Raw genomic sequence first — 25044 nt, 5'->3', positions numbered from 1 at the left:
TGAATTAAGAATAAAAATATATAAATAAATTTCCCAATGAAATGAAATCATCACTACAAGCTTAATGTTTTAAAACCATCTAAACAGTATTAATATAACCAGTTAAACGGGGAAAAGTAAACTGAAACCAGCGTACCTACTCTATGAGTTAACTGAAACTACACTGAATCAAAGCATACATTGAGTCTCTGCATGACTCACTGTTATAAATGTAAGTGATGGCTAATTCAGATCATGTGACTCTTTATGAGGTTCAGAACTGGACGTCATTTCATTTCCTTCAGCTAAATTCAGACGAAACTTGCCACCAGGTCGTAGGTCACGCTGAACAGATTCTCCCACCGGCTGCTTCTCGGCCTGAAAATTTCAAGCTGGTTGCAAATTATCTTGAAATCTGATTTAATTAAAACCTAAATTTCGAGCACCACATTGTGAGACTAATGCAGTCATGCTTTTATCATCTTAAAAATTAAAAAAAGATGTCATTTAAGATTTAAAAGTGTGCTTTTACATGTGTCAGCCTTTTTTTCTTTCCTGAACTAAAACTCTATTTGAACGACTGTAGACTATAAAGAAGTCAGCAGCCTCCCATCACTCCCATTTTGGCATTTTTAAACTGGCTCCCAGTATGTTCTGGAATAGTCTAGATTTGTCATTTTGATTACTTTTGAGGCTCTTCCTGCTCCCAGTAGAGCAGCTGAGCAGCTCAGACTCAGTCCCTTCATTTAATTTGCCCCTAAAAGTGTTCTTATTAATATATTACTCTTCTTACTTTCATTTTTATTTAGCCTGCCTCTGATTTGTCTGTAACAATTTATGTTTTCTTTCTTTGAGTGAGTGAGTATTCTTCGTTGGAAGAGCTTTTTAGGATCCTAAGTTTGCTTTGGAAACCCCCTCCCCTATCCTCTGTGATGTCTGATTGAGCAGGAGTTCTGAGTCGGAGCATTTTCTTAACTTTCCAAACAGCAGTCACTCTGCATTTATGTTTTCCATCTGGACCAAAACTAAAAGCACAAAATCAAGCCATGTGACTGTGAGTTAGCACATACATTACATGTCACATGCACAGGAAACGTAGACAATGCATTGAAGAATTCAAGGGCATAAGTCAATGAAGTCACTTTCATTTAGTCTGAGGCCGACAAAAGCATCTGTGGTATGTTTTTATTTATAAGAATATATATGCTGGGTTAAATTATATTAAAATAATTTTTATTAGAATTTATTTTAACCTATTTCAGGGTTTCAGATTTACAGCTTGGGGAAACAGCAGATCTTTTCTTTCAGTTCCTGGCAAAGAGAAATATTTCCCTTGTTCAACTCGGCCTTCAAACTCACCGTCTAAAAATGGAGAAAACACCTCAGCAGGTCACCACTACATAACCTTCTTTGTCAGGGAGTGTTTTTTCAGAGGTTCACATAAGGCCAGATGTTTTCCTTAGCAGTGGAAACTCATTTGTTTAATTATTAACCATTTTATGGCCTTTACAACTGGGTGGGATTCATAGTTACATGAATTTCTAGATCAGTCATGGCAGTCATCGTTCATGTGACAAGTCATGTCTCCTTGGCTTCATTTCAAGTAAAGTTAAGAAAAGATGAGATGCAAACATAGTGACCACTTGATGATCACTCGATTTTGACATTTCATAATTTCATGAAATAGTGAAGCAATATTGTTTCCAAGGAAGTCTTGAGTTGGCAAAACTGAAAGTCAATTTTGTTGGTACACTCAGAGAAACTGGGAGTTTCAAAATTACAAAACCGAGAGGGCATTATACTGAAAATGGCAGGAAATGAGAAAAGGAAGGAAAAGATAGAAAGACTACAAGGAAATAGGAGGGAAAGAACCTTTTCTTCAGTGTGTGAAATCACTCGAACAAATAAAAAAAACCTATGACACTTACAAGTTAAGCACATAAACTGCAGTAGAGGTCAACAAGATGCCCAAAAGCTTGCATCTTTTAATCAGAATTAAAACATCCTCATGAATCAGGTCACTTAAAATCTAGTAGGAGTAATCTAGTGGAAGCAGGATTTTACAAAACTGCAGAGCTGTTGTTGCATGGTTCGTGTTAGATAACAATCTATCAGGAAATTATTGTATCATGTACGCAAAAGTTGAGCCGAGTTTTCTGCTTTGACAGGATATGTAGGCATCATAACAGACACACACACACAAAATAATAACGTTGTTCTGTTTTCTGACAGAAATATTTGAGACAAAACAATCTGTTTCTTTTCTTTTCTTTCTTTTTTGGAATGATTCTGAATCAGGATGACGTCAGCATGCTCTGCTTGTCTTTGCTAGATATGTGTGCACTTTAAAGCCATGCTGCTTTCTGCTTTATGGCTGCACATTAAAACAGCCCAACATAAACAGCTGCACCTGATGTGGGTCAGCCCATATGGAAAAAAATAAAATAAAATAAACGTGCGTTTCATGAACCATCTTCTTTTCCAGTTTTGGACAATTCAGTAAGCATAAAATAAACATTATGTTACAGTAGCAGAGTTTTATAGCTAAGGTAAAACCCTTTAAAATGTATTTTCCTTTAATCTGACTGCTAGGACGAGGACATTACTGCTAGTGCTGAAGTTGCAGGTGTAACTTTGAAACTATTATCAATAATAATACATAAAACTAGTGTGAAAGACTGCTAATAATATCGATTATTATGTCTGAATATTATTAACATATAGATGCTTACTAGTTGTGTATTTCCACAGCTGCCACGACTTACAATTTAAATTTAGATGTTAAATAGTGAAAATTCGCACATATTTTTGTATTCTGAAGCCAAAAACCAACATTCTCACAGGAAATCTGTGTCAGCAGTCGAGTAAACAAGATCATCTGATTACGACTAATCAAGAAAATCCCTGCGTGTAGATTACATTTACTGGCAGTCTACAAATCTGTGACACACACACACATGTAAAAGCACAAGTAGTTCAGAAATGAAAACATGCAGAAAGTTTTCTTTACCTGTCCTCACATGACAGGTAAATGTCATCATATCATCAGACAGGAAAAGGAAAATCATTATAATCCTTCCATCCATCCATCCATGCAAAGGTCCATATCTGTCTGCATGTCTGTCTAACCTCTTTTATACCCCAGCTGGTGAGTGTGGTGTAACCGCACAATAAATAACCGTCCACTGTCACTCAGCCTGAACGGCCTTATTCACTCGTTAGTGTGGAATGCCTGGAATGGAAATCCATGTCAGTGTCAAAACAGGGAGAGATGACAGAGAGGGAAGGGAAGCGTGTGAAGAGGTGATGCTTATGGAAACAATAATGGAGGGCAAAGAGGAATAATAAAATGAGGCTGATTAGTACAAGACGGGACATGTATGGGGGTGAAAAAAGTGGAGGAAAGAGAGAGAAGAGAAATAAGATAAAAGAAGTAGAAGAAAGAGGGCAAAAGACTTCAGGTGAATAGAAGAAGGAAAGATGTACAAGTACTATGATGAAAGAATATAAAAACATGGATAATTAAGAAAAAAGTATCAAAGTAAATACTGGGAAAAAGTGAGCAGAAAGAACTTGGAAATATAATGATGGAGGAGTGAAAAAGGAAAAGACGTGAAGGTTTTTAGTAGAAAACAGGAGACAAAATAAAAAGGGAATAAAAGAAACTGCAATTTTAAAAAGAAAAAGATCAAACAGGTTAAACTGGTTATCTGTAAATACCATCAACCTACCAGGTGTCGCAGAGGAAAATTAGCCCGTATTTCTAAATTTGGTAAATTTACGAGACAATAACAAAAAAAGATTCAAGTGATTAGTGGAGATGCGTGTGCAGGAGGTACAGCAACGAGTGGAGAAGAGACAACTGGAAATAGGATGACAGAGATTAGATGGGAGGGAAGATAAGAGAAAAACATGTTATGAGAGTGGCAAAGAATAGAGGGATTTTGGGACATAAACCATGGAAATTTGTGAAAAAGGCCAAAGCTGATGGGGGGGATTAAAAAAGGAGGGGGATAGAAACTATACCAAAAAAGAGGATTGGAGATGATGAATGAAGTGTTGAAAAAAGAGACAAATATAAAAACAAAAAAGGAAAAAAAAGATTAAAAGATTGGGAAAGGAATAACGCGTTGGTGGGAAGAGGGTAGGAAGCAGAGAGGAGGAGGAGGAGAATGAGGAAGAGCTGAAAATCTGCGGGAGGATAGGCAGAGGAGGAAAAAACATGAGGAGGAGGAGGGAGGGGACGCCTGTCCTGTTATGGCAGAGAAGAACACTCGGGGTTGCTAGATTGCATCATCGCCGGATCAGCCTTCTAAAAATAGGATGACGTCACCCCCCCTACTCTCAGGCTCCCAACCCTAGCACCCTCCCTCTCTCGCTCTCTAGTAGCGTTGCGTTGCGTCATGTGTCCCGCCCCTTCAACCAATTTAAAAGCGCGAGGTGACGCAACGTAAAGGCCACAAGAGCAACCGTAGCCAACGAGCAGGAAGCCGACACAGGAAGAGCGGAACGCACAGACATAAGAGAAGGTTTATTTTCTTCACGGCGCACTTCATCCGATCCGGAAACTCACAGCTTTAACAGGTAGGCTGGAGATCTGTTTCCCGTGGAGGAGGACGGGGGTGTTTGAGCGTGTGTGTGAGGGGCAGAGAGGCGGTGTTGTCGCTCTTTGATCCCGGTGAGAAGCGCAGAGAGCCGGTGTCTCCGTGCGCTCCGTCCCGGGACACTGCGAAAACTTCCGCGCGTGTTTTTGCGTGAAAATATAAAATATATAAACAAGCGCATCTTTTTGGAGCAGTTTGCACTAACGATTTTTCTTTTTTCTTTTTTTTTAATTTTAGCGTATTTTGTATTTATAAAAACTTGTTATTGTTTTTGTTTCAAATATGACATCATGCGACGTTTTTCTTGGATTCTGCTTGAATGCATTTTGTTACACTTTTTTTGTAACTTATTTATAATCAGGTATTTCGGATTTTTGCACTTGTTTCCTCACTTTTGACGAGACTTTTAATATTGTTGTTTCTTTTTTTTCTTCTTTCTTTTGAGTTAACTTTATAATAACAAAACCAAAACAAACATATGAATAGCACAATTCTCTTTTATAATTACCTGAACACATAATAACGAAACTGAAGGGAACAGAGGGAGGCGGTGGTAAAATATTTGTAGAGCTAACAAGACTTTTTAAAACTTTTTTTTTTAATTCTAAGAAGGTGCAGCTGTGTGCAGACTAATACAAACCATATCATTAATGACTTCGTTGCAAATGATTTATTACTGGAGAACATAAGAATATAATATAAATGTGCTTGTTTTGGTTTTGGTCTCAGAGCTGATGTAAACACCTTCTTATCTGGCTGATGGCCATAATTCAACTCTTTTCACTTCTCCGTTTAGATAACAAACATCCACACCTCCCTAATTAATGAGCCTTTTTTACAGCATGTTTTCCACAAAGCAAATATTTGCTCAGTTTTGAATGACACAGCTATTTGTCTTGTCATCACAATCTGTTTGTCCTCCTTAACATGCCATGTTGACCTTTCAAACCGATCTTAGCTTTGGATTTCCTTCTGACATTTGTGTCATTGTTACTCAGCAAAAAGTTGAACATTCCTTTATTATTCTTCCCACATTATTTATCTTGTGACTTTCAGCGTTGAGTTCATAATGACTTTAGCTCAGTTTCTTTTGAATTATATTAAGTGTTTCTAACCCACCTGATGATTTTCATCTCTTGCGTTTACAGAATGATGCTTCAGCACTCGGGTCCTTCTCTGGCTGACATCAGCTGCTCCGCCTTGGTTCCTTGCTTCTCCCCTCAAGGCACACTCACCCTGGACGACTTCACCAACTTCACACCCATCGTGAAAGAGGAGCTCCGGCTGGCAATCCAGAGCAAGCGACTGTCCAACGGGCTTAGCACCGACATGAGCTCCGATGGTGCCAGCTCCAGCTCGGATCGAGCCTCTGAGCTAACTTCATACAGGAACGGGGTCAAGCGAGAGGTAAGGCAGAGGGGGAATTACAGCATGTAGTTATCTGTAATGTGTCTGTTATATACATACATACATACATACATACATACATACATACACAGAGAGAGAGAGTATTTTTTTCTTAATGGTCTATATTTCTCACTTTTTTTTAGTTGACATCTGAGGAGCATGAAAGAAGGAAAAGGAGGAGGGAGAGAAACAAAATCGCTGCCGCCAAGTGCCGCAACAAGAAGAAGGAAAAGACTGAATCACTCCAGAAGGTAGTTTTCCACTTTCATCAATCTGAGCATTGGTTATTCTGCACCTACTCTTAGCTTTTTGCACCCTCACAGTTAGACAATTTATAAAGCATGACATTCGCAGCTTGCGGTGAGAAGTAGCTTATGTTTCTCGGGTGAATAACAGTCTTCTTCTTCCATCCTTCTCTGCAGGAGTCTGAAAAGCTGGAGAGCATCAATGCTGACTTAAAAGCTCAGATTGAGGAGCTTAAGCAGCAGAAGCAGCAGCTGGTCTACATGCTCAACCTGCACCGGCCGACGTGCATCGTCCGAGCCCAGAACCCCCAGACGCCCGAGGACGAGCGAAACCTTTTCATCCAGCACATCCAGGAGAGCACCTTACAACTCCACAACCTCACCTCCACCACCACCTCATCCGCATCCACGTCCACAGCAGCGCCTCTCGGCGGAGGACTTCTGACTCTCGATCATGTCCAGTGCCCCAGTCACTTATGATCGCCCAGAGTGTTATCTAGGGCTTGCAATTCTTCCATCTCCTGCTGCTGATGTAGGACTGACTGGTTTCGCAGGAGGTGGAGTTGCCACATACAAACTTATGACCTGAGAATGAAACGCCACCTATGACTCCTCACGCCCACCTGCCGTCCATAATGCTGCTAGAGAAAAAGAGAGCGGTGTAAAGTGACCTCAGCACCTTCCGCTCCCTGAACCCGTAGCTGCTGATTGGACAGGAGTGAGAAATGATGGACAGCACTTTGACTTGCATTGTGTTTCTTTTTTTTTTTTAAACATTTTAAACAGTCAGGGCCAAGAACAGATGCTAAAGCACTTAAACAAAGTTCAACAGCTTTTCTTGATTTATTAGTATTTTGAATAGTCGATGGTCTGATTTTTGTACCAAAGCACGATTTCAAGGTGATCAAGGCACATTATTTAAGAGTTCACCCCGACAGTAAGGAGATTCAGAATGACTGTGTGAGTGTGTACAGATGCAAGTCACTGACTTTAAAAAGAAGCGGTCTCTGTTTAGTGTACAGCAAAGATGACATATTTATTAAATGATTACTGTATGTTAGGATGTTGCTGTTTTAACCCTGTCTGCTTGTCCTGTATACAAAGTGAATTACTAAAAACGCTGCTACTACTAACCACTCAGGACCTAGGTATGCTATAGACGTCCGTTTTGTTATACATAATATGAGATGACTCGTCCAAAAGCATGAGTACGGGTCGGGTTCCTTGCTGTGAGTGTAGCAGACACAAAAGGGAAATGTACGTTGCAGGCAGGGTTTCTAATTCTGCACTTAATGAAAAAAGCCTAGTACAAAAGACAGTGTAATCACATGTATAGATAAGTGTTTTGTTGTGGGGTTTTTTCTTAAGAATTCAATATTTTATGGCAATCACAATTGCCCAATGGACACTTTATTTATCACTGTGTTCTCTCTTAAAGCAAAGGGGATTTTTTTTCAACCTGTTCTGTGACAATGAAGCTACATAAGTGTTATTTTACAGATGTGTTTTCTACCCAGTGTCTTGTATAAAGTATCAAATGCATATTAACTATGTGCTGCTGTATGTAAACACCAATGCCTCCTTTGGTCTCAACAGAGCAAAACCAAAAGTTATTTTTTTAAAAATGTATTTATTGAAAACATTTGGTCCGGATGTTGTGTTCATTAGATATCGTTAGCTAGGTATCAGAAGCGCTGCATCAGTTTACTCTGAAGTTATGCAAGATTTGTTGACACGTTAGAATCTAAGTGTGTCGTGAACTTCCACTGTTTGAAAACGAACTGCCAAAATAGTTGTTGTTCACTTGCACACCCTTTTCCATTGTAAAAAAAAAAAAAAAAAATAGCCCAAGGAAAAAAGCAGTTTATTGCTCAAACAGAAATTTGACAAGCACGATGATTGCTGTTTGTTGTTTATTGGCAGTAAAATAAAGCCAAACATGAGATCAGAAGCCCTTTATTCCTGAGCGACACTCTAACTTCTCATTCTCAATCAAACTGAAACTCTGACGCACAAAGCGAAGGATGAGTACATACCAGAAGGGGTTTCCTTTGACAGAATAATAATGAATTTTGTAGACTGAAGTTGTATTCCTCTGTTAGAAGGTTTATATTGTTGTATGTGTTGTGTGAGAGTCACATTGTTAAAGGGACGCAGGCGTCTTTGTGGTCATAGTACTTTTGTCACCTGTTGTCCCGATGCTAGTCATTACTAGATAGTCACTGAGCACTGAGTGCATGTATTCATATTGTGCCTATTTCTACTACTGAAGACTTTTTTTTTTCTCTATAGCTGTGTCATAGCAGAAATAAATAAAGGATGTCAGGTACAACTGCACTGCTACTATCACTGTGTAACTACTTCCATCTCTGTTTTGATTTTTGATACTTTGATAATTAAAGATGTGAACTGAAAATGCGACCTGTGAGATGCCTTTTCTGGAAATGGATGGGCAGATGTGACATCAGGAGTTTCTGGTAGAGAGCAGAATTCATGTTTCCATCAATTACAGCAACCAGTGAGGTCCTGAAACAGGACAGCAGTCCCAGACCGTCACCCTGACACCACCATGTTTGGCTGTCGTTTAATGAAATGCTGTGTTAGTTTCACACCAGATGTAACGGGACTCATTATTGAAAACATTTGGCTTTGTCACCCTGTCCAGACTGATAGATGTTAGCGACTAGTTATCTCTTTCTAATATTATATTTTGTTTGATGATCTGAAACATGTAACTGGGACAAAAATGCAAAAAAAATTGTTATTAACATATCAGTAGTACATAATAATAATAATAATGGTTAGAGCTTAATAAATGTGCAGCAATAATTGTAGAACCAAAAACAAGCTCCCTGAAGCTCAGTGGAAGTGGGCTGAGTAGCTGATTTCTTATGATAATCTTAAATTAAATTATGATATGATTATTGCTACAGTGAGCTCACATGATGCTGTTGGAAAAAAAGCTGTGATAGTACGTTGATAACACTAAACAGAGCAGAAACAGAAATATTAGTGCCTTGCTCTTCGCTGTTGGAGCTGTACAATATCATATACCTATAGACTTTCTGCACTTATGAAAACATGTGCCATCTGATGCAACACGTTGTAAAACAAATGTTTGCAATGCTTATCATCAATAATCACCACTTTCTGACAATGCAGTTGACCGGTCAGTTGCTTTGGATTGCATCAGATCAGTTTTGAAACAATGATTTTCATTTTGTAGCCATTAACCCGCTCGCGTATGTCTCATGTTCTCCATGTCTGAAAATGACAACAGCAGAACTAACAAAACTCATGCTTGATCTTTAGAAAACTAACTCTGCAGCTGTGGTCTTCTGCTTTACTTTAGGAACACAGTTACATCAGCACCGGGCCCTCTCTCATTAAAATAAAGAGTGTGTTATGAATATCAGGAAAAATAACACAGTTTCCTTGAAGGATACTCGGTTTTAAAATGTTTTAAAAGCTTACATTCCCAGATGTACTAGCAGCTTCCTAGTACCCATGGGTACTAGGAAGCTGCTGTACTTCTATCACCATGTTTTTTTTCCACAAGTGGAACAATTTCACAACATAAACGTTTGCTTACAAAAATCTCCGACAGAATTCCTACATGTAATCACAGAGCAACTGTGCATGTGATGGAGCTGAAGGACAAGACTGAACATGTTCTCTTCAAAGAGGTAGAGGCAGGCAGAAGGGTGAGGTAACACTGCCTTGTTAGATATGACTGGATGTTTTCTACAGTATCTGTCCAAGAAGGCTCTGACATGCAGTTCAAATAACAACAAACCCGCCCAATAAGGCCACTGGCCTTAGAGATGTGCGGTACATCACACCGTAAACAAGCGTGTTCAAACACGAGCCAATATGTGGAATGTGCAAAATCAAATCCATTTGTTTCCCGTCTTTTTTTCAATACATAGTTATGCCAAAGTTGCAACATAGAATGATGTGAATGATGTGATAGGGAATTAATCCGATGAAACCATTCAAATTAGCTTTCTGATGAAACGTGACATATGTGTTCTAAACAATCCCGGCAAACTGAAAGTGTATAAACAGATAATTGCCAGCCCGAGATCTGCTATGGTTTGACCCCACCTAGCTGTCACTGAAAGTGGATGAAAGCAAACATCCAGGTATACAATCACTGTAATCAATACTTTGCACCTGTCCTAGTGAGTTTCACGGTACCAATAGTTAGTATTCCGGTAAGCTGCCCAGAACCTAGAGAACACATGACGTTCCGCCTCTTTCCTATCACAAGTATTCTGATTTCCTGTTAAACTCCTTAAAGAGCAAGTCATCTCATTTCAGGAAACCATGCATGGAATAAAAGAGTGAAAACAATCAATAAAGAAAGAGTTCAGTTCACAATTGTGCTGATATTTTCAGAAGAATCCTTGTGAGTAAGATTCTCATAAACCAAGCAGCGTGAGAAAAAGTGGGTGGGGCAGCATTTTACCGAAGGTGATGTCTAAACCTGCCCATCAGTTTAATTTACACAACTGGTATGTTAATTACAACTCATCACAAACCAAAAATAACATTCCAGTTACTCTCAAGTTTCTTCCCGCTCTGTTTCCATATTGACATTTTAATAATTTCCCCAAATACTTCTCCTAATAGGGAGAAGCAAACCTTTTTGATGTTGAGCTCGGTGGCATTTTTTGTGTTCACATGTCAATTATTCAAGGCCTTTCACAACAGCTCTTATCGTTTATCAATCTAGTTGTTGAAGTGATGAAATAACGACACTCTTTGAGTCTATTGTACACTGCAGCCCTACAGGTGGTGTCCCAGCCTCCAGATATATGTGGACATCAGTAGTATCAGTCTTGGGTTACCTAAGATTTCAGTGGATATTAAGGTCAGGTTCAGGATCTTTGCGCCCATATATAAATCTCTAACCTTGTGCTGTGTGTGTGCTCATCTCAGGCATTTCTTGGCTGGCGTTTAGTCCATTTTTGATGTTTTTATGCTCTCAAATGATGTTTGAACATGAGAGACTTTCAACTTGTTGACATTTTAGAGAAATGTATCCTTCTACAATTTCCTGTAAAAAAAATAGCTCACAGATCATATCTGCCGGCTAGTCCAGGTTCACTGACACTCACTTCTGTTGATACCTGTCTCTGCTGACATTCAGAGTTGTTCATGAGACCGCTGGGATCTGCTTGGCTCTGAGTCATCAGACATTGAGACCGAGGGTCCATGTGGATGTCTGCATGCTTGCCAATTTTCGTGACTGCACAGACTTGTCGACAGATCATTTACATCATGTTACAATGTACCGACCATACGATATGACAACTTTTTTGACTTCAAAGGAACTACTTCTCCAGCTCCGGCAGCAGAGTACAATTGAGGCCTGGATTTTGGATGTAGTTTTTTATTTTTTACAGATGGAGCTCCCAGACAGAAGGAGGAAAAGAGGAAGACCACGGAGGATTTGTGGATGCAGTGAAGGAGGACGTGCAAAGACTTGGTTTGACAAAGGAGGATGATAGGGATAGAGTTAGATGGAGGCAGATGATCTGTTGGGAAGACCCCTAAAGGGAGCGACTGGAAGAAGAAGAATTTATCTTAAGTCCAGAATTGAATCCACACCCTAAACACTCCTGTCTATAAATGCCTCTGTGCCCACATACGTTTCTCATTGTTTCTATGCCCTACCCTCTCTCACGCGCACTTTGTCAAAGGTATCAGTCAGGGAGCTGCTGCCAATACTTCATAAGGCTCCAAGCTTTGTTGCTTCATTATTATAAAACATTCACATGTGGGGTTTTGGTACTTGCTAGTGAATGATGAGTGCAACAAATAGAATAAAAGAGGACTCCACTCCTCATTATTCAGTTTATTAGAACGCTGGGATGAACAACAACGGGGCTGTGACCAATTTATCACATCTGTATAAACACCTTAGTTTCATTATTATCATCTTGTAAAGAGATGACTTCAGATTGGCTTAAGGTATACTCCTGTGTCATAAAAAACTACAATAAAAAGTTCAAAACTGTGTATGGGATCTTTTCAGAGGTGAGCCAAGGTTCAGCGTTCTTCAGCTGCAGGCTGTAATTAACAGGTTCAGTGGGAATGTCAGGAGGAGATACATCAGCAGAACAGCATCTCACATGAAGGCGTTTGTAATGCAAATGGGATTTCTCCTTTGCTTTTGAGAAAAAAAACAGTTCCAACTATTTGGTCAATCTTTTTGTGCGCTCGTTAAAAAGGAACTAAGATTGCACTACTTCACAGTATGCAGGCATGGGGAGTGTCGTTATGCACTGATATGACAATAGTTTTCAAACTCATTAAAGTGTTAGTAATGGTAACTAAGGTGAACTCCCAACTCTTGAGCCACGATCGCCCCGCAATCTCATTGCACACAATCACAAAATTAACAAACATTGCTAAACTGTTATAGTGTAAGGGCATAATATGTGGCAGATAACATTATTTCTGGCCCATAACTTTTAAGTTGAGTTTTTATGTTGCTTGTTGCCATGCAGGAATGTTTACTTTTGGCAGGTCAACAAAGTTGTTGGGACAAGTTTAATGGCAACACCATTAAGGGCAGGGTGGCTTACATAAGTGTTATGGTTTTATAAGCATGCACACATCTGTTTGGGTCCGAGTTGTGCTCTGAGACAAGTTACGAAAAAATTGTGCGTCCGTTCTTCAGCCTGATTCTAAACAGACTTTAAAAATAGACAACTACTTGTCCCTGGCTCTGTTTCAATTCATTTGACACTATGTGACATAATAATCAGTTTGTTTGAATTTGTACTTCCCCTCCTCTACCAATCCTAAAGTTCATTGCTCTATAGTGCCTGTGACCTGTTGATTACAGTGATGTTTGGCCATGTTTTAGGAAATGTCAGACACCAATGATGCTGGAGATTTAAGAATATTTTCCTTCTGTAATCATTATAGTTTGTTTGAACATTAGTCTATGAATAAAAGTTTATTTACAAGAAGTGAAAATGGCTGATGTTTTCAACCTGATGAGAACTGTTCTGCTTCATTGCTCAGTTTAATGCCATTTTGAATTCATTAATAATAAATAATTAAGTTAAAAAAAATAAGCTGCTGAAATAAAGTTTTATATTTTCAACAGCAATCAATCTGTAACTTAACTTAACTCAAAAATAACTGAAACACAAATTAACATCCTTTATGGGTTGTTTCTCTTTAAATTCTTTTTTTTTTCTTTTTAAAAAGTAACTTTGTTTCTCAAATTTCAAGCGGAAGTAGAAGTGGGAAGTGCATGCTTTGACACACCCTGAGTGCTGCGAAATCAGAGGACAGTTTATCCTTGGGTCTTTTTGGGGTCAAAAGGTGACATCATGTTAAGTCATTCCAGAGGGCGAACTCAGTTTCTACCTCTATGTTTGATCATAGTTGGTTGTTTCACTGGCAAACACGTATTGCTGCCTGTGGTCTCAACTGCTGGTTGTTTGTCTTGAGTGTGTCCCATGAGTTGTTGGCTAATATGGAGCCAAAGTACACACAGGCAGGAAGAAGGGGGGTTGTAATGGAGAGGAAGGATGGTTGGTCACTTGCTTAAATGAGAGGGAAACTGAGGCAATTCAGTGACAAGCAGAGGAAAGACAACTGATGAAACAGCAGTGTCATAATCTCTAACCAATGTCACCCTGTGTGGTCAAAAGGTCCAATGAAGACTAAAAGGTCATTAAGGGAGCAGTTCACGGTTAACGAAACTACATTCAGTGCATTCGCTGTTCTAATCATCACAGCTGCTTACTTAGCTACTGACGCATTAACAGAATACGAGAAAGATGAGTGTGAAATATGAGGAAAATCTGGCATCCAAAGGGCTCCATTTTTCAAAGAATCTGTCTGGGTAAGTATCCGCTAACATCTGGGAAATGATTTGGTAACACTGGAATGTATTGCATTATTAATGTAGGAGTATCCTGTCAAAACATTTGATTTAATTAATATAGTCACCCTGGTGTCAAAACCAGTTTCAACAGCTTTGATTGTGTATTTTGTATTTTGTGGTAAAAACACAGCACATCCTCTTATAAGGTTTGATTTAACAGCACAAAAAATATTGGTCATTATGAGGTTTTAAAAATTACAACCTGTGTCATTATCTCTTTATTTGTCAAAATACAGAAGGAGAGTGTAGATAAACGGTCTGATTTGGCAATGGCCCAGGCAAAGTCCACATCTTGAACTGATTGAAATGCCGCGTACAAATAAATGCCTGTAGTCCTGAATGAACTGACGCAATATTATCAAGAAGGGAGGGCCAAAATCCCCCCCCCCCCCACTGAAATGTAAGAGATAAAGATATGAAATTACACAGATGAAATAATAAGATAAAATTACACAGAAACGTATTACTTACTTACTCAGATTCTTGTTACGAAGGGTGGTTCTACATTCCTGTTCCTAGTAATTCAATTCAATTCAATTTTATTTATATAGCACCAAATCACAACAAAAGTCGCCTCAAGGCGCTTCATAGATACAGAGAAAAGCCCAACAATCATATGACCCCCTATGAGCAAGCACTTTGGCGACAGTGGGAAGGAAAAACTCCCTTTTAACAGGAAGAAACCTCCGGCAGAACCAGGCTCAGGGAGGGGCGGCCATCTGCTGCGACCGGTTGGGGTGAGAGAAGGAAGACAGGATAAAAGACATGCTGTGGAAGAGAGACAGAGGTTAATAACAGATATGATTCAATGCAGAGAGGTCTATTAATACATAGTGAGTGAGAAAGGTGACTGGAAAGGAAAAACTCAATGCATCATGGGAATCCCCCGGCAGCCTAAGTCTATTGCAGCATAACTAAGGGAGGATTCAGGATCACCTGGTCCAGCCCTAACTATATGCTTTAGCAAAAAGGAAAGTTTTAAGCCTAATCTTGAAAGTAGAGATAGTGTCTGTCTCCCGAATCCAAACTGGAAGCTGGTTCCACAGAAGAGGGGCCTGAAAACTGAAGGCTCTCCCTCCCATTCTACTTTTAAATACTCTAGGAACAACAAGTAGGCCTGCAGAGCGAGAGCGAAGTGCTCTAATAGGGTGATATGGTACTACAAGGTCATTAAGATAAGATGGGGCCTGATTATTTAAGACCTTGTATGTGAGGAGCAGGATTTTGAATTCAATTCTGGATTTAACAGGAAGCCAATGAAGGGAAGCCAAAACAGGAGAAATATGCTCTCTCTTTCTAGTCCCTGTCAGGACTCTTGCTGCAGCATTTTGGATTAGTTGAAGGCTTTTCAGTGAGTTTTTTGGACATCCTGATAATAATGAATTACAGTCGTCCAGCCTGGAAGTAATAAATGCATGAACTAGTTTTTCAGCGTCACTCTGAGACAGGATATTTCTAATTTTAGAGATGTTGCGCAAATGGAAGAAAGCAGTCTTACATATTTGTTTAATATGTGCGTTGAAGGACATGTCCTGGTCAAAAATGACTCCAAGGTTCCTCACAGTGTTACTGGAGGCCAAGGTAATGCCATCCAGAGTAAGAATCTGGTTAGATACCATATTTCTAAGATTTTCAGGGCCGAGTACAATAACCTCAGTTTTATCTGAATTAAGAAGCAGAAAGTTAGCGGCCATCCAGGTCTTTATGTCTTTAAGACATTCCTGCAGTCTAACTAATTGGTGTGTGCTATCTGGCTTCATGGACAGATAGAGCTGGGTGTCATCGGCATAGCAGTGAAAATGTATGCTATGTCTTCTAATGATGCTGCCTAAGGGAAGCATGTATAATGTAAACAGAATTGGTCCTAGCACTGAACCCTGTGGAACTCCATAATTAACCTCAGTGTGTGAAGAGGACTCTCCATTTACATACACAAATTGGAGTCTATTAGATAGATATGATACAAACCACTGCAGTGCAGTACCTGTAATACCTACAGCATGTTCTAATCGCTCTAATAGGATATTATGGTCAACAGTATCGAATGCTGCACTAAGGTCTAGCAGGACAAGCACAGAGATGAGTCCACTGTCAGAGGCCATAAGAAGATCATTTGTAACCTTCACTAAAGCTGTTTCTGTGCTGTGATGAGCTCTGAAACCTGACTGAAACTCTTCAAATAAACCATTCCTCTGCAGATGATCTGTTAGCTGTTTGACAACTACTCTTTCAAGGATTTTTGATATGAAAGGAAGGTTGGAGATTGGCCTATAATTAGCTAAGACTGCTGGGTCTAGAGATGGCTTTTTGAGTAAAGGTTTAACTACAGCCAGCTTGAAGGCCTGTGGTACATAGCCGATTATTAGAGATAGGTTGATCATATTTAAGATCGAAGAATTAATTAATGGCAGGACTTCTTTGAGCAGTTTTGTAGGAATGGGGTCTAAAAGACACGTTGAAGGTTTGGAGGAAGTAATTATTGAAGTTAACTCAGAAAGATCAATTAGAGAAAAAGAGTCTAACTTAACATCAATGGTACTAAGAGTAGCTGTAGATAATATTACATCTGTGGGATGATTACTGGTAATTTTTTCTCTAATGATAAAGATTTTATTTGTGAAGAAGTTCATGAAGTCATTACTAGTTAACGTTAAAGGGATGGTTGGCTCAAAAGAGCTCTGACTTTTTGTCAGCCTGGCTACAGTGCTGAAGAGAAACCTGGGGTTGTTCTTATTTTCTTCAATCAGTGATGAATAGTAAGATGTTCTGGCTTTGCGGAGGGCTTTCTTATAAAGCAGCAAACTATTTCTCCAGGCTAAATGATGATCCTCTAAATTTGTGACACGCCATTTCCTCTCCAGCTTACGAGTCATCTGCTTTAGGGTACGTGTTTGAGAATTATACCACGGAGTCAAATACTTCTGATAAGAGACCTTAGTTTTCACAGGAGCTACAGTATCCAGAGTCGTACGTAGTGAGGAGGTGAAATTATTAACAAGATAATCGACCTCTGTTGGGGTAGCGTTCAGATAGCTGCTCTGCTCTGTGTTGGTACAGGGCATTGAAGATGATAACAGTGGGTGGATTATATTCTTAAACTTAGTTACAGCGCTTTCAGAAAGACATCTACTTTGATAAAGTCTACTCTCCACCGCTGTGTAATCAATTATTGTAAATGTAAATGTTATCAGGAAATGATCAGACAGGAGAGGGTTTTCAGGAAACACTGTTAAATGTTCAGTTTCTATGCCATATGTTAAAACAAGATCTAGAGTGTGATTAAAGTGGTGGGTGGGTTCTAAACAAACAGTAAACAAACAGCTACAGGGTGGATTGTTCACATGTTTGTTTCAGTCTTCACCCCAAGGCTAATTTAACATTGCAGGCATGTAGCTTTAATTTCCGAGATGTGTCAAATCAACTCGACCTGACCTTATTTATTTGTGAGGGGACCAAGTCAAGTTGTGGGCGAATGCGCTGGGAACAGTTTAAAAACCAAAAAACTACTGAAATCCAATAAAGTTTACCTCTAAAAGCAGTAGTATTACAATATACAGTTTGACTGTGGTGTTCAAAAAGATGATGCCTGAAGGGACATGTGGCTATTACATTACATGACTGGTTGTAGGATGTATTGTTTTTAATTTGCTATCTCTCTAAATAACATTGGAACGAATGGTATAACCTTCCTGGAAAAAATTGGGAAAGACTCTTTTGTGCTCAACGGCACATGAATCCACTGTAGTTGCTCAGGTAGTTACAGGAAGCATGGTTTCTTATGGTGTCAATGACGTCCAGCATCAGACCTGTAAAAAAAAAAAAAAAAAAATGGAAATACCGCATATAAAAAATGAGGGCACCTGTCTGTGATGGCCTTTACGTGGAAGGTTAACATTGCATCAAAGTGCAAGAGGTTCCAGTGCAAAGACAGAGACACCATTTTGCTTTGGCTTTGTAAACACGTTGCTAGAAGCAGCAAAACAAGCCCTCACTTATAATTCCAGAGTTAAAAGAGGATTTGAGTGAACTGTGTGATGAAAAAGGCATTCAAAAAGCTTTCAAAGTGTTTATAATTATTTAGTGCTGCTTGCACTAAATTAAATCTATTTGTGAGTTGCAGACCAAAACCTTAGACACTTAAACTACTGCAGAAACAGATGATCTGTCCATTGGCACAACCACTACTCTTCTAGGGAACTTACTGAGAATGCAGTTCATATTTCAGCAGAAGTGTGTGTGTGTGTGTGTCTGTGTAGATGCGTTGGAGGTGAATGGAATTTTTATGTCAGTATGTGGGTGCATTGTGTCTGTGTGTGAGATAACATTTTTTATTTTTTTTATTTTTTTATTTTATATTTCTATTTTCCCTCAGCTTTCCATCAGTTTTTGAGAAGTTTCTAAAGGAAACTGGAATTACTCCAATGCTATTTCATGCACCCCACCACTCAGCAAGTTAGCACTTTATTTTAAGGTCTCATAATAAATCTAGTGAAAGCTTTATTAAATAGATGGTCACCAATAAACTGATAAAATAAATCATTTTAAATGTATAATATGTTCATGATCTCCCTTTCTATCCCTGAATTATGCAACTGAGTAATTGCTAGAAACGTTATGGTGTAAGTCGACTTTAAAAAAGACAGAGAAGTTGTAATTTGATTTAATTTGATCTCATTAACATTTATGAATACATTTTATAATTCGCCTAGGAACTTTTGAGCTATGGTCACTGAGGTCACCCATTAGCTTACTGAATTTTTCGGACCATGAGGCGCACAAGATTTTAAGGCGCACTATTGATGAACACGTCTGTTTTCATGCATAAGACACACCGGATTATAAGGCGCATTAAATGAAAGAAAACAGATAAGTCAAACTTTACTCAACTCTTGCTTCCTCTACATCCATACCATTGATTCATTAATGGCCAGAGGGGCCGATGGCGCGATATGGCAGCCTCGCTTCTGTCAGTCTGCCCCAGGGCAGCTGTGGCTACAACCGTAGCTTGCCTCCACCAGTGTGTGAATGCGAGAGTGAATGAATAGTGGTATTGTAAAGCGCTTTGGGTGCCTTGAAAAGCGCTATATAAATCCAATCCATTATTATTATTATTAATGTTGAATTCTTTCGCAGCTGCTCTGTTCCCGTGTTGTTGCAGTATATGAATGACTAACCTCGTATTGTGGATACATTACCTCAGTTGTTCTCCTGACTGAAGTTTGGTCCGTTTATAGCATCCTGCCATGCGATTGCATTTGTCCCTAACCATCGGGAACCCTTGGGTTTCCACCCTAGTGGAAAAAACGTTAGCATTCATCTTCCAGCTTCACTGTGTTTATGTTGTGCTAACATAGCTGTGCCGCTAGCGATCACATGGCACATCATTATATACCAGCTAGTCCAACTTCAGCAGCCCTACAAAAGTAACTGCTGTTTAGTTATCTGTCTTCATTTATGTTGAAAGTGATAGCAGAGCTGTAAGTTTTAATTATTTCAGAAATCTCTCAGTCAGAACATGGTATATCATGTTTACGTGGAAACTAGCGAGCTAACTTCCTGCTAACTGTGAACTCCGTTAAATGTAATAAATTCTGTTTTCGTGGTTGCCTGGATGTGAAACTTAATTGTTACACCTGGTAAAGCAGCAACGCTGATCATTTTATTAAAGAAAGAATTTAGAAACAATTTAGACAGTTTTTAACTCTCAGTGATGCCGCAGTGTTCTTTTGAATTTGGGACCTGAAACAGACGGAGTTTTGGACCCAGATTACTCTGCGAGGCTCCTGACTACTCTGACAATCCATCAAGCAGTGCAGCTTTGTAGCTTACCAAAGTCGTACTAAAACATTTTTTTGAATGCCGCGTACCACATAAAATTGGTTTGAGGACAGTAAGTATAACCAGAATTCATACATAAGGTGCACCGGATTATAAGGTGCACTGTGCCTTATGGTACGGAAAATACGGTAGTGCTGTAATTTAGTATCATAATCATCTATTTTATGAGTGCAGCTCACAGAGACACATAATAAAGAACTTTCATTTCACCCACAAAACTGAAGTGCAAGCTTTCCAAATAGACTTTCATTCACAAAGAGCCAAATTATATGTCAGATAATTAAAAATCAGTCAATTCATATAATTCAAAGACTTGTGTTGTCAAAAGTAAAGCTTAGTAGTCGGTAATCAGCAACAATGCTTTTTTTCTGGCAAGCCCGAACATCCTAGTGTATTGCATATAGTTATAGAAACACTGTAGATATGTTTGTTTCACAGCTGAAGATGGACATTTTAACATGAGAGACTATGGTGACTGACTCACTTTTGGAGACAGCCTCATGTGACCATTGGAACTGCAGTTTTGGCATTTCTGCACTGGCTTCACCTTTTAACCATGAAGGTTTCCTGTTTTTTTTATCATGTCGTTCTTTGTGAAGCCACTTCGATCTTTTAAAATCAGTTAATCAGGTCACGGCTGTCCCAAGAATAACCAATCACAGTTTGTAGCAGGATACCAACACAAAGGGAAATAAACTGTAGTCTGTGAGAGACTTGGTTTAAAATATAACAACGCCTAGGCTAAAAAACATGGACTTTAACAAATACAAACAAACAGCTATAAATTTGGTAGAATTTGAAAAGTTTAGTGTGGGGATACTGTACAACATCATACTGTCTAAACATTGTCAAGCTAAAAGGCAACAATGGGACTCAAACTGTACTCTCCTGAGTAAATGTCCTCCTTTAAAACAAACACTTGATCCCATTCCCATGCAGAGTTTGTTTGCAATTTAATATCGGTCACCTCTGTCACTGGATAAACTTTTCCATTACAGTATACGTTTCCTGAAAAACGGAAATTTTACTATGGAATTTCATCTGATTTATGATCTCAGCATTTCTAAAACATTTCCTACAGCCCTGTTCTCATCATTCTTTATCTGTACACAGAATGAAAGATTGTATCAGAATTTCAGCAGAACTCTGTGGATATTTGTGTGTGTGGTGTTACTTGACAGCTGTGTAGGTGCCTGAATGCCTTTATCTTTGTTCTGTGTGATTGAACATATATTTGTAGCTTAATTATCTGTCTCAGCAGGCTGCCTACTGGATTCCTCTGAATAAGTCAGTGACATATTCGTTTCCGCCTGGGCAGCGTTTCCTTACTTATTGTGCACCGTGAGTTGTTTTAGAGAATGGTTCACTTATACGTTGGTCTTGGCTCAGTTTCATAGAGTCTGTGCTGCCAGTTTCCTGAGGATGTCTGAGGAACTGGAGAAGCCAGGCCAAATATGGTTTAATTTGTGTAACTTGGAGACCTTGATGGGTGGAGTTCAGCACAGTAAGGCAACTGGGAGTTGTCCAAGTTTTTTTTTTTCCCTGAAACTGTTGATCTGTGTTTCATTAGAAAACATTTTGTACTGTTTTTTGGCCAGTGGTGTTTACATTGCAGCAGATTAATGAGTGGATGTACGGTAGGTCAGCTTTTTCTGGGTCCTAAGAATTTTTTTTTCCAATATCCTTGCAAAGTATTTTCTCTTAAATTCAACAGCTTAACATGATTCGTTTCTTCAGGCTGTAAAAGGTAAAACTTCCTCATTTTCCAAAGTATTCAGATACATGGACAATAAAATGAACATTAGAAATAATTTAAAACCACTTGTGGAATATTTTAACCTTCACGCTGGGGGAAGCAATTATTTGATCCCAACTGAATTTGGCAGAAATGACCAGTCTCTCATTTTTATGGTAGTTTTATTTTAATGAAAAGAGAAAATATCAACCAAAACTCCAGGAAAAAACACATTACATCGAAGTTATAAATTGATTTCTGTGTCATTTAGTGAAATAAGTGTGTGATCCCCTACGACACAGCTAGAATTCTGGTTCACACAGGTGCAGTGTGCCCATGTGACACACAGATTCCAATCAGTCAATCAACCAGTAAATCAGATACTCATGAGCTAAACTTGTTATGTGTACAAAGCACACCTGTCCACAGAGTAAGTTTCTTCCATTCCAACCTGTCTATCACCATGGGCAAGACCAGAGGAGGCGTCAAAGGACATCAGGGACGATCCGCACATGGCTCGATTTGACAATATGACCATCAGCAAGAAGGCAAGTGAGAAGGTGCTAGCTGTTGGTGTGATATAAAATAACCCTCGGTCTGGAGCTCCACGCATGCAGAAATGGGGGGGGATCAGCCCAAAATTACATGGAGATTTTTAATGATCTGATAGATTGAAGTCTTGCAGTGCCCCGCAAGGTGAGAATGACCCAAAGAGCACCATCCCCGCAGCCAAGCACGAAGGTGAAAACATTATGCTTTGGGGCTGTTTATCTTTTAGAGGTACAGAACTTCACCGGGATCAATGGACAGGGGCGTGTATCGTAAATTCTTGGACCACAACCTCCTTCCCTCAGCAAGAACACTGAAGATGGGTCATGGACATGTTTTCCAGCATGACAGTGACCCAAAACATATCACCAAGGCAACAAAGGAGTGGTTAAAGAAGAAGCACATTAGGGTCCTGAAGGCATACCTCAGTGCCAACTACTGGAAACATCTTATCGCTGGCTTTGCCAACAAGGTTTTCTCCACTAAGTACTATAACATGTTTTACGTGGGATCAAATAATTATTTCTGCCACTATACATAGAGTATGGGTTAAATTTGACCTGCTGCAGCCTATCCCCACTACCATAAATTCTTTTAACCTGAAAATTAATGACTTCTCTTAAAGTGTGCAAAGAGGCTTTTCCCGGTCAAATTTGACCTGTATGTGGTTAGATGGATTTTAGAGGGAAAGTTTCAGGGAATCCTGAAACTGTGAAAGCATACTATGGGAGGAAGTGGGAGTACTTGGAAAGAACTTCCTCAGAAAGAGGGAGAACATGCAAATTTCACATAGAAAGGCCCAAATGTGAATTTGACCAGGACCTTTTTGCTGTGAAGTGACATATCTCTTTAAGTGTTTATTTAAAAAATTCCACCAATGTTAAAAAATATCCAGAATCTAAGTAGATTTAAAGTTTTAAAGAAGTTTAAAACCTACTATTCATCACACCTCTTTAATAATACATATTATTATAATTTATTCATTATGTAGACATCATTAATGTTGTTTTGACTGATTTTCCATGGAGCCGCCTACTGCCAGCTGTAATTCTAACACGCTGAAAACAGCTCACCTTCCCACTTTGTTTCTTTTTGTCTTCAAAGAATTCATCAGCAGGTTTGTGGAAGAAAAGCATCCGTTTGGCTTCCCTGAAATCTTTTGCTACGAAATGGTTGGTCTCTGGTGGTTTGCTTCATCATATTCTGTGTCGAAATGATCCACTCACCTCTTCATGTGAAGGGGGAAGGAAGGAAGGAGGAAGGAAAACTGAAGTGGGCTCTGTACTGTGCTGTCTTAAACTCTGATGCAGTTGCGGTCAAAATGGAGAACTGGTAGCATTTACCAACTTATAGATTTCTATTCATATGCTCAAAATGACCTCAGGACTTCAAGTAAAAGGATGTGATGTCCTCAAAGACGTTTCTGTTACTTAAACTGATGATGGTGAGCATTAGCTTCGCAATTAGCCCGTGACACAATTGAGAGATTTTGCAGTTTTCATACATCATGCAGGTCTGGTGAGCTTGACCTTTTGTGATTTTGACCCACACAAACACACACAATTCACGGTGAGCAGTTTTAACGTTCTCGTTGTTTGGTGTGGTGTCACTGTGGGACTTTGAGAGGCAAGCATGGGAAGAACATGGAAACTCCACACAGAAAGGCCCCATGTGACCAGGAGATTTAAAACCAGGACCTTTATGTTGTGGGGAGACGGTGTGCTAACCGCTGCACCACCGTGCATTAGAAAACAAAGCTTTGATTCAAAGTGTGGTCTGTGGGTTTAGTACTTGACGTGCTAACATTTCATGTGTCTCTTAAGTGCAAAATAAAGTGCATTGCTGTGCTTTTCTTTCAACCAGGGCTCATGGCGTATTAGCATATAGCAGCACAAAATAATGCTAAAGGAACATTTTACTTCAGTGTCAGCTTCTTTAGGGATTATCATAAAATTAGGTTTTAAGATTTGACTTTTTTTTAATCACTGGCAGAGTGAAACAGCTACTGGAAGAAGCATTCTCACAGAAACTGTCTGTCTCTGAATTAAAGTTAATAAACAGGTTATTAACGGGGTTTTTTAATATGTCTTGTGCTTTAGGAAACTGTATTGCCACACCACGTAGACACAGTCAGAAAAACCTGCTGAAGTTCAAGCCAAGCATCGGAGGAGGAAAGAAATCTGATTTACACTACATTGCACTCAGTATGGTTGTTAGTGCCAGATAGGCTGGTCTGGACATTACAGAAACTGCTGATCTGCTGGGATTTTTCTAAGGCCATTTCTAAGGTTCACAGAGGATGGTCTGAACAAGAGAAAATATGCAGTCCTCTGGGCAAAAATGCCTTGTTGATGTCAGAGGTCTTAGGGGAATGGCAGACTGCTTTGAGCAGACAGGAAAGAAACAGGAACTCAAATAATTACTCATTACAACCAAAGAAGGCAATATCTGTATGCGCAACAGGTCCAATCTTGAAGCAAATGTGCTCCAGCAGCAGAAGGCCACACCAGCTACCACTCCTGTCAGCTAAGAACGGGAAACTGAGGCTACCGTTCACACTGGCTCACTGGGCTGGTATTGTATTGTAGAATCAGTATTTGGTGAAAACAACATAAAGCATGGATCCATCTAGCGTTGTAACAGCAGTTCAGGCTGCTGCTGGTGTTGGAGATATTTCCATAGCACACTTTGGGCCCCTTAGTACCAAATGAGCAATGTTTAAGCCTGAGCAGTGATTATTGATGAGTAGGGTGTGTCACGATCTAGCAGGAT

The 25044-nt window shown here is 39.4% G+C and overlaps 1 protein-coding gene across 1 annotated transcript; it reads left to right on the top strand.

Moving 5' to 3' along the window:
* The first annotated feature begins 4153 nt into the window (after positions 1-4153).
* Positions 4154-8621, top strand: atf3 (activating transcription factor 3). Its single transcript, XM_080883356.1, has 4 exons — positions 4154-4563; positions 5732-5990; positions 6134-6241; positions 6413-8621. Exons 2-4 carry the CDS (start codon positions 5733-5735, stop codon positions 6713-6715), a joined length of 669 nt encoding a protein of 222 aa, XP_080739482.1. The 5' UTR covers positions 4154-4563; position 5732; the 3' UTR covers positions 6716-8621.
* Positions 8622-25044: the final 16423 nt, after the last annotated feature.

This window comes from Rhamphochromis sp. 'chilingali' (assembly GCF_963969265.1).
Source record: "Rhamphochromis sp. 'chilingali' genome assembly, chromosome: 5".
Lineage (NCBI taxonomy): Eukaryota > Metazoa > Chordata > Actinopteri > Cichliformes > Cichlidae > Rhamphochromis > Rhamphochromis sp. 'chilingali'.
The sequence above is the reverse complement of the archived record's forward strand: the minus strand, read 5'-3'. Positions and strand labels throughout refer to the sequence as shown.

Excerpts from the sequence above, each read along its gene's own strand:
- atf3 (XM_080883356.1), top strand. The coding sequence starts at position 5,733 with ATGATGCTTCAGCACTCGGGTCCTTCTCTGGCTGACATCAGCTGCTCC. Across the intron at positions 5,991-6,133 it reads GGAACGGGGTCAAGCGAGAG|TTGACATCTGAGGAGCATGA; the intron begins GTAAGGCAGAGG and ends ACTTTTTTTTAG. Across the intron at positions 6,242-6,412 it reads AGACTGAATCACTCCAGAAG|GAGTCTGAAAAGCTGGAGAG; the intron begins GTAGTTTTCCAC and ends CCTTCTCTGCAG.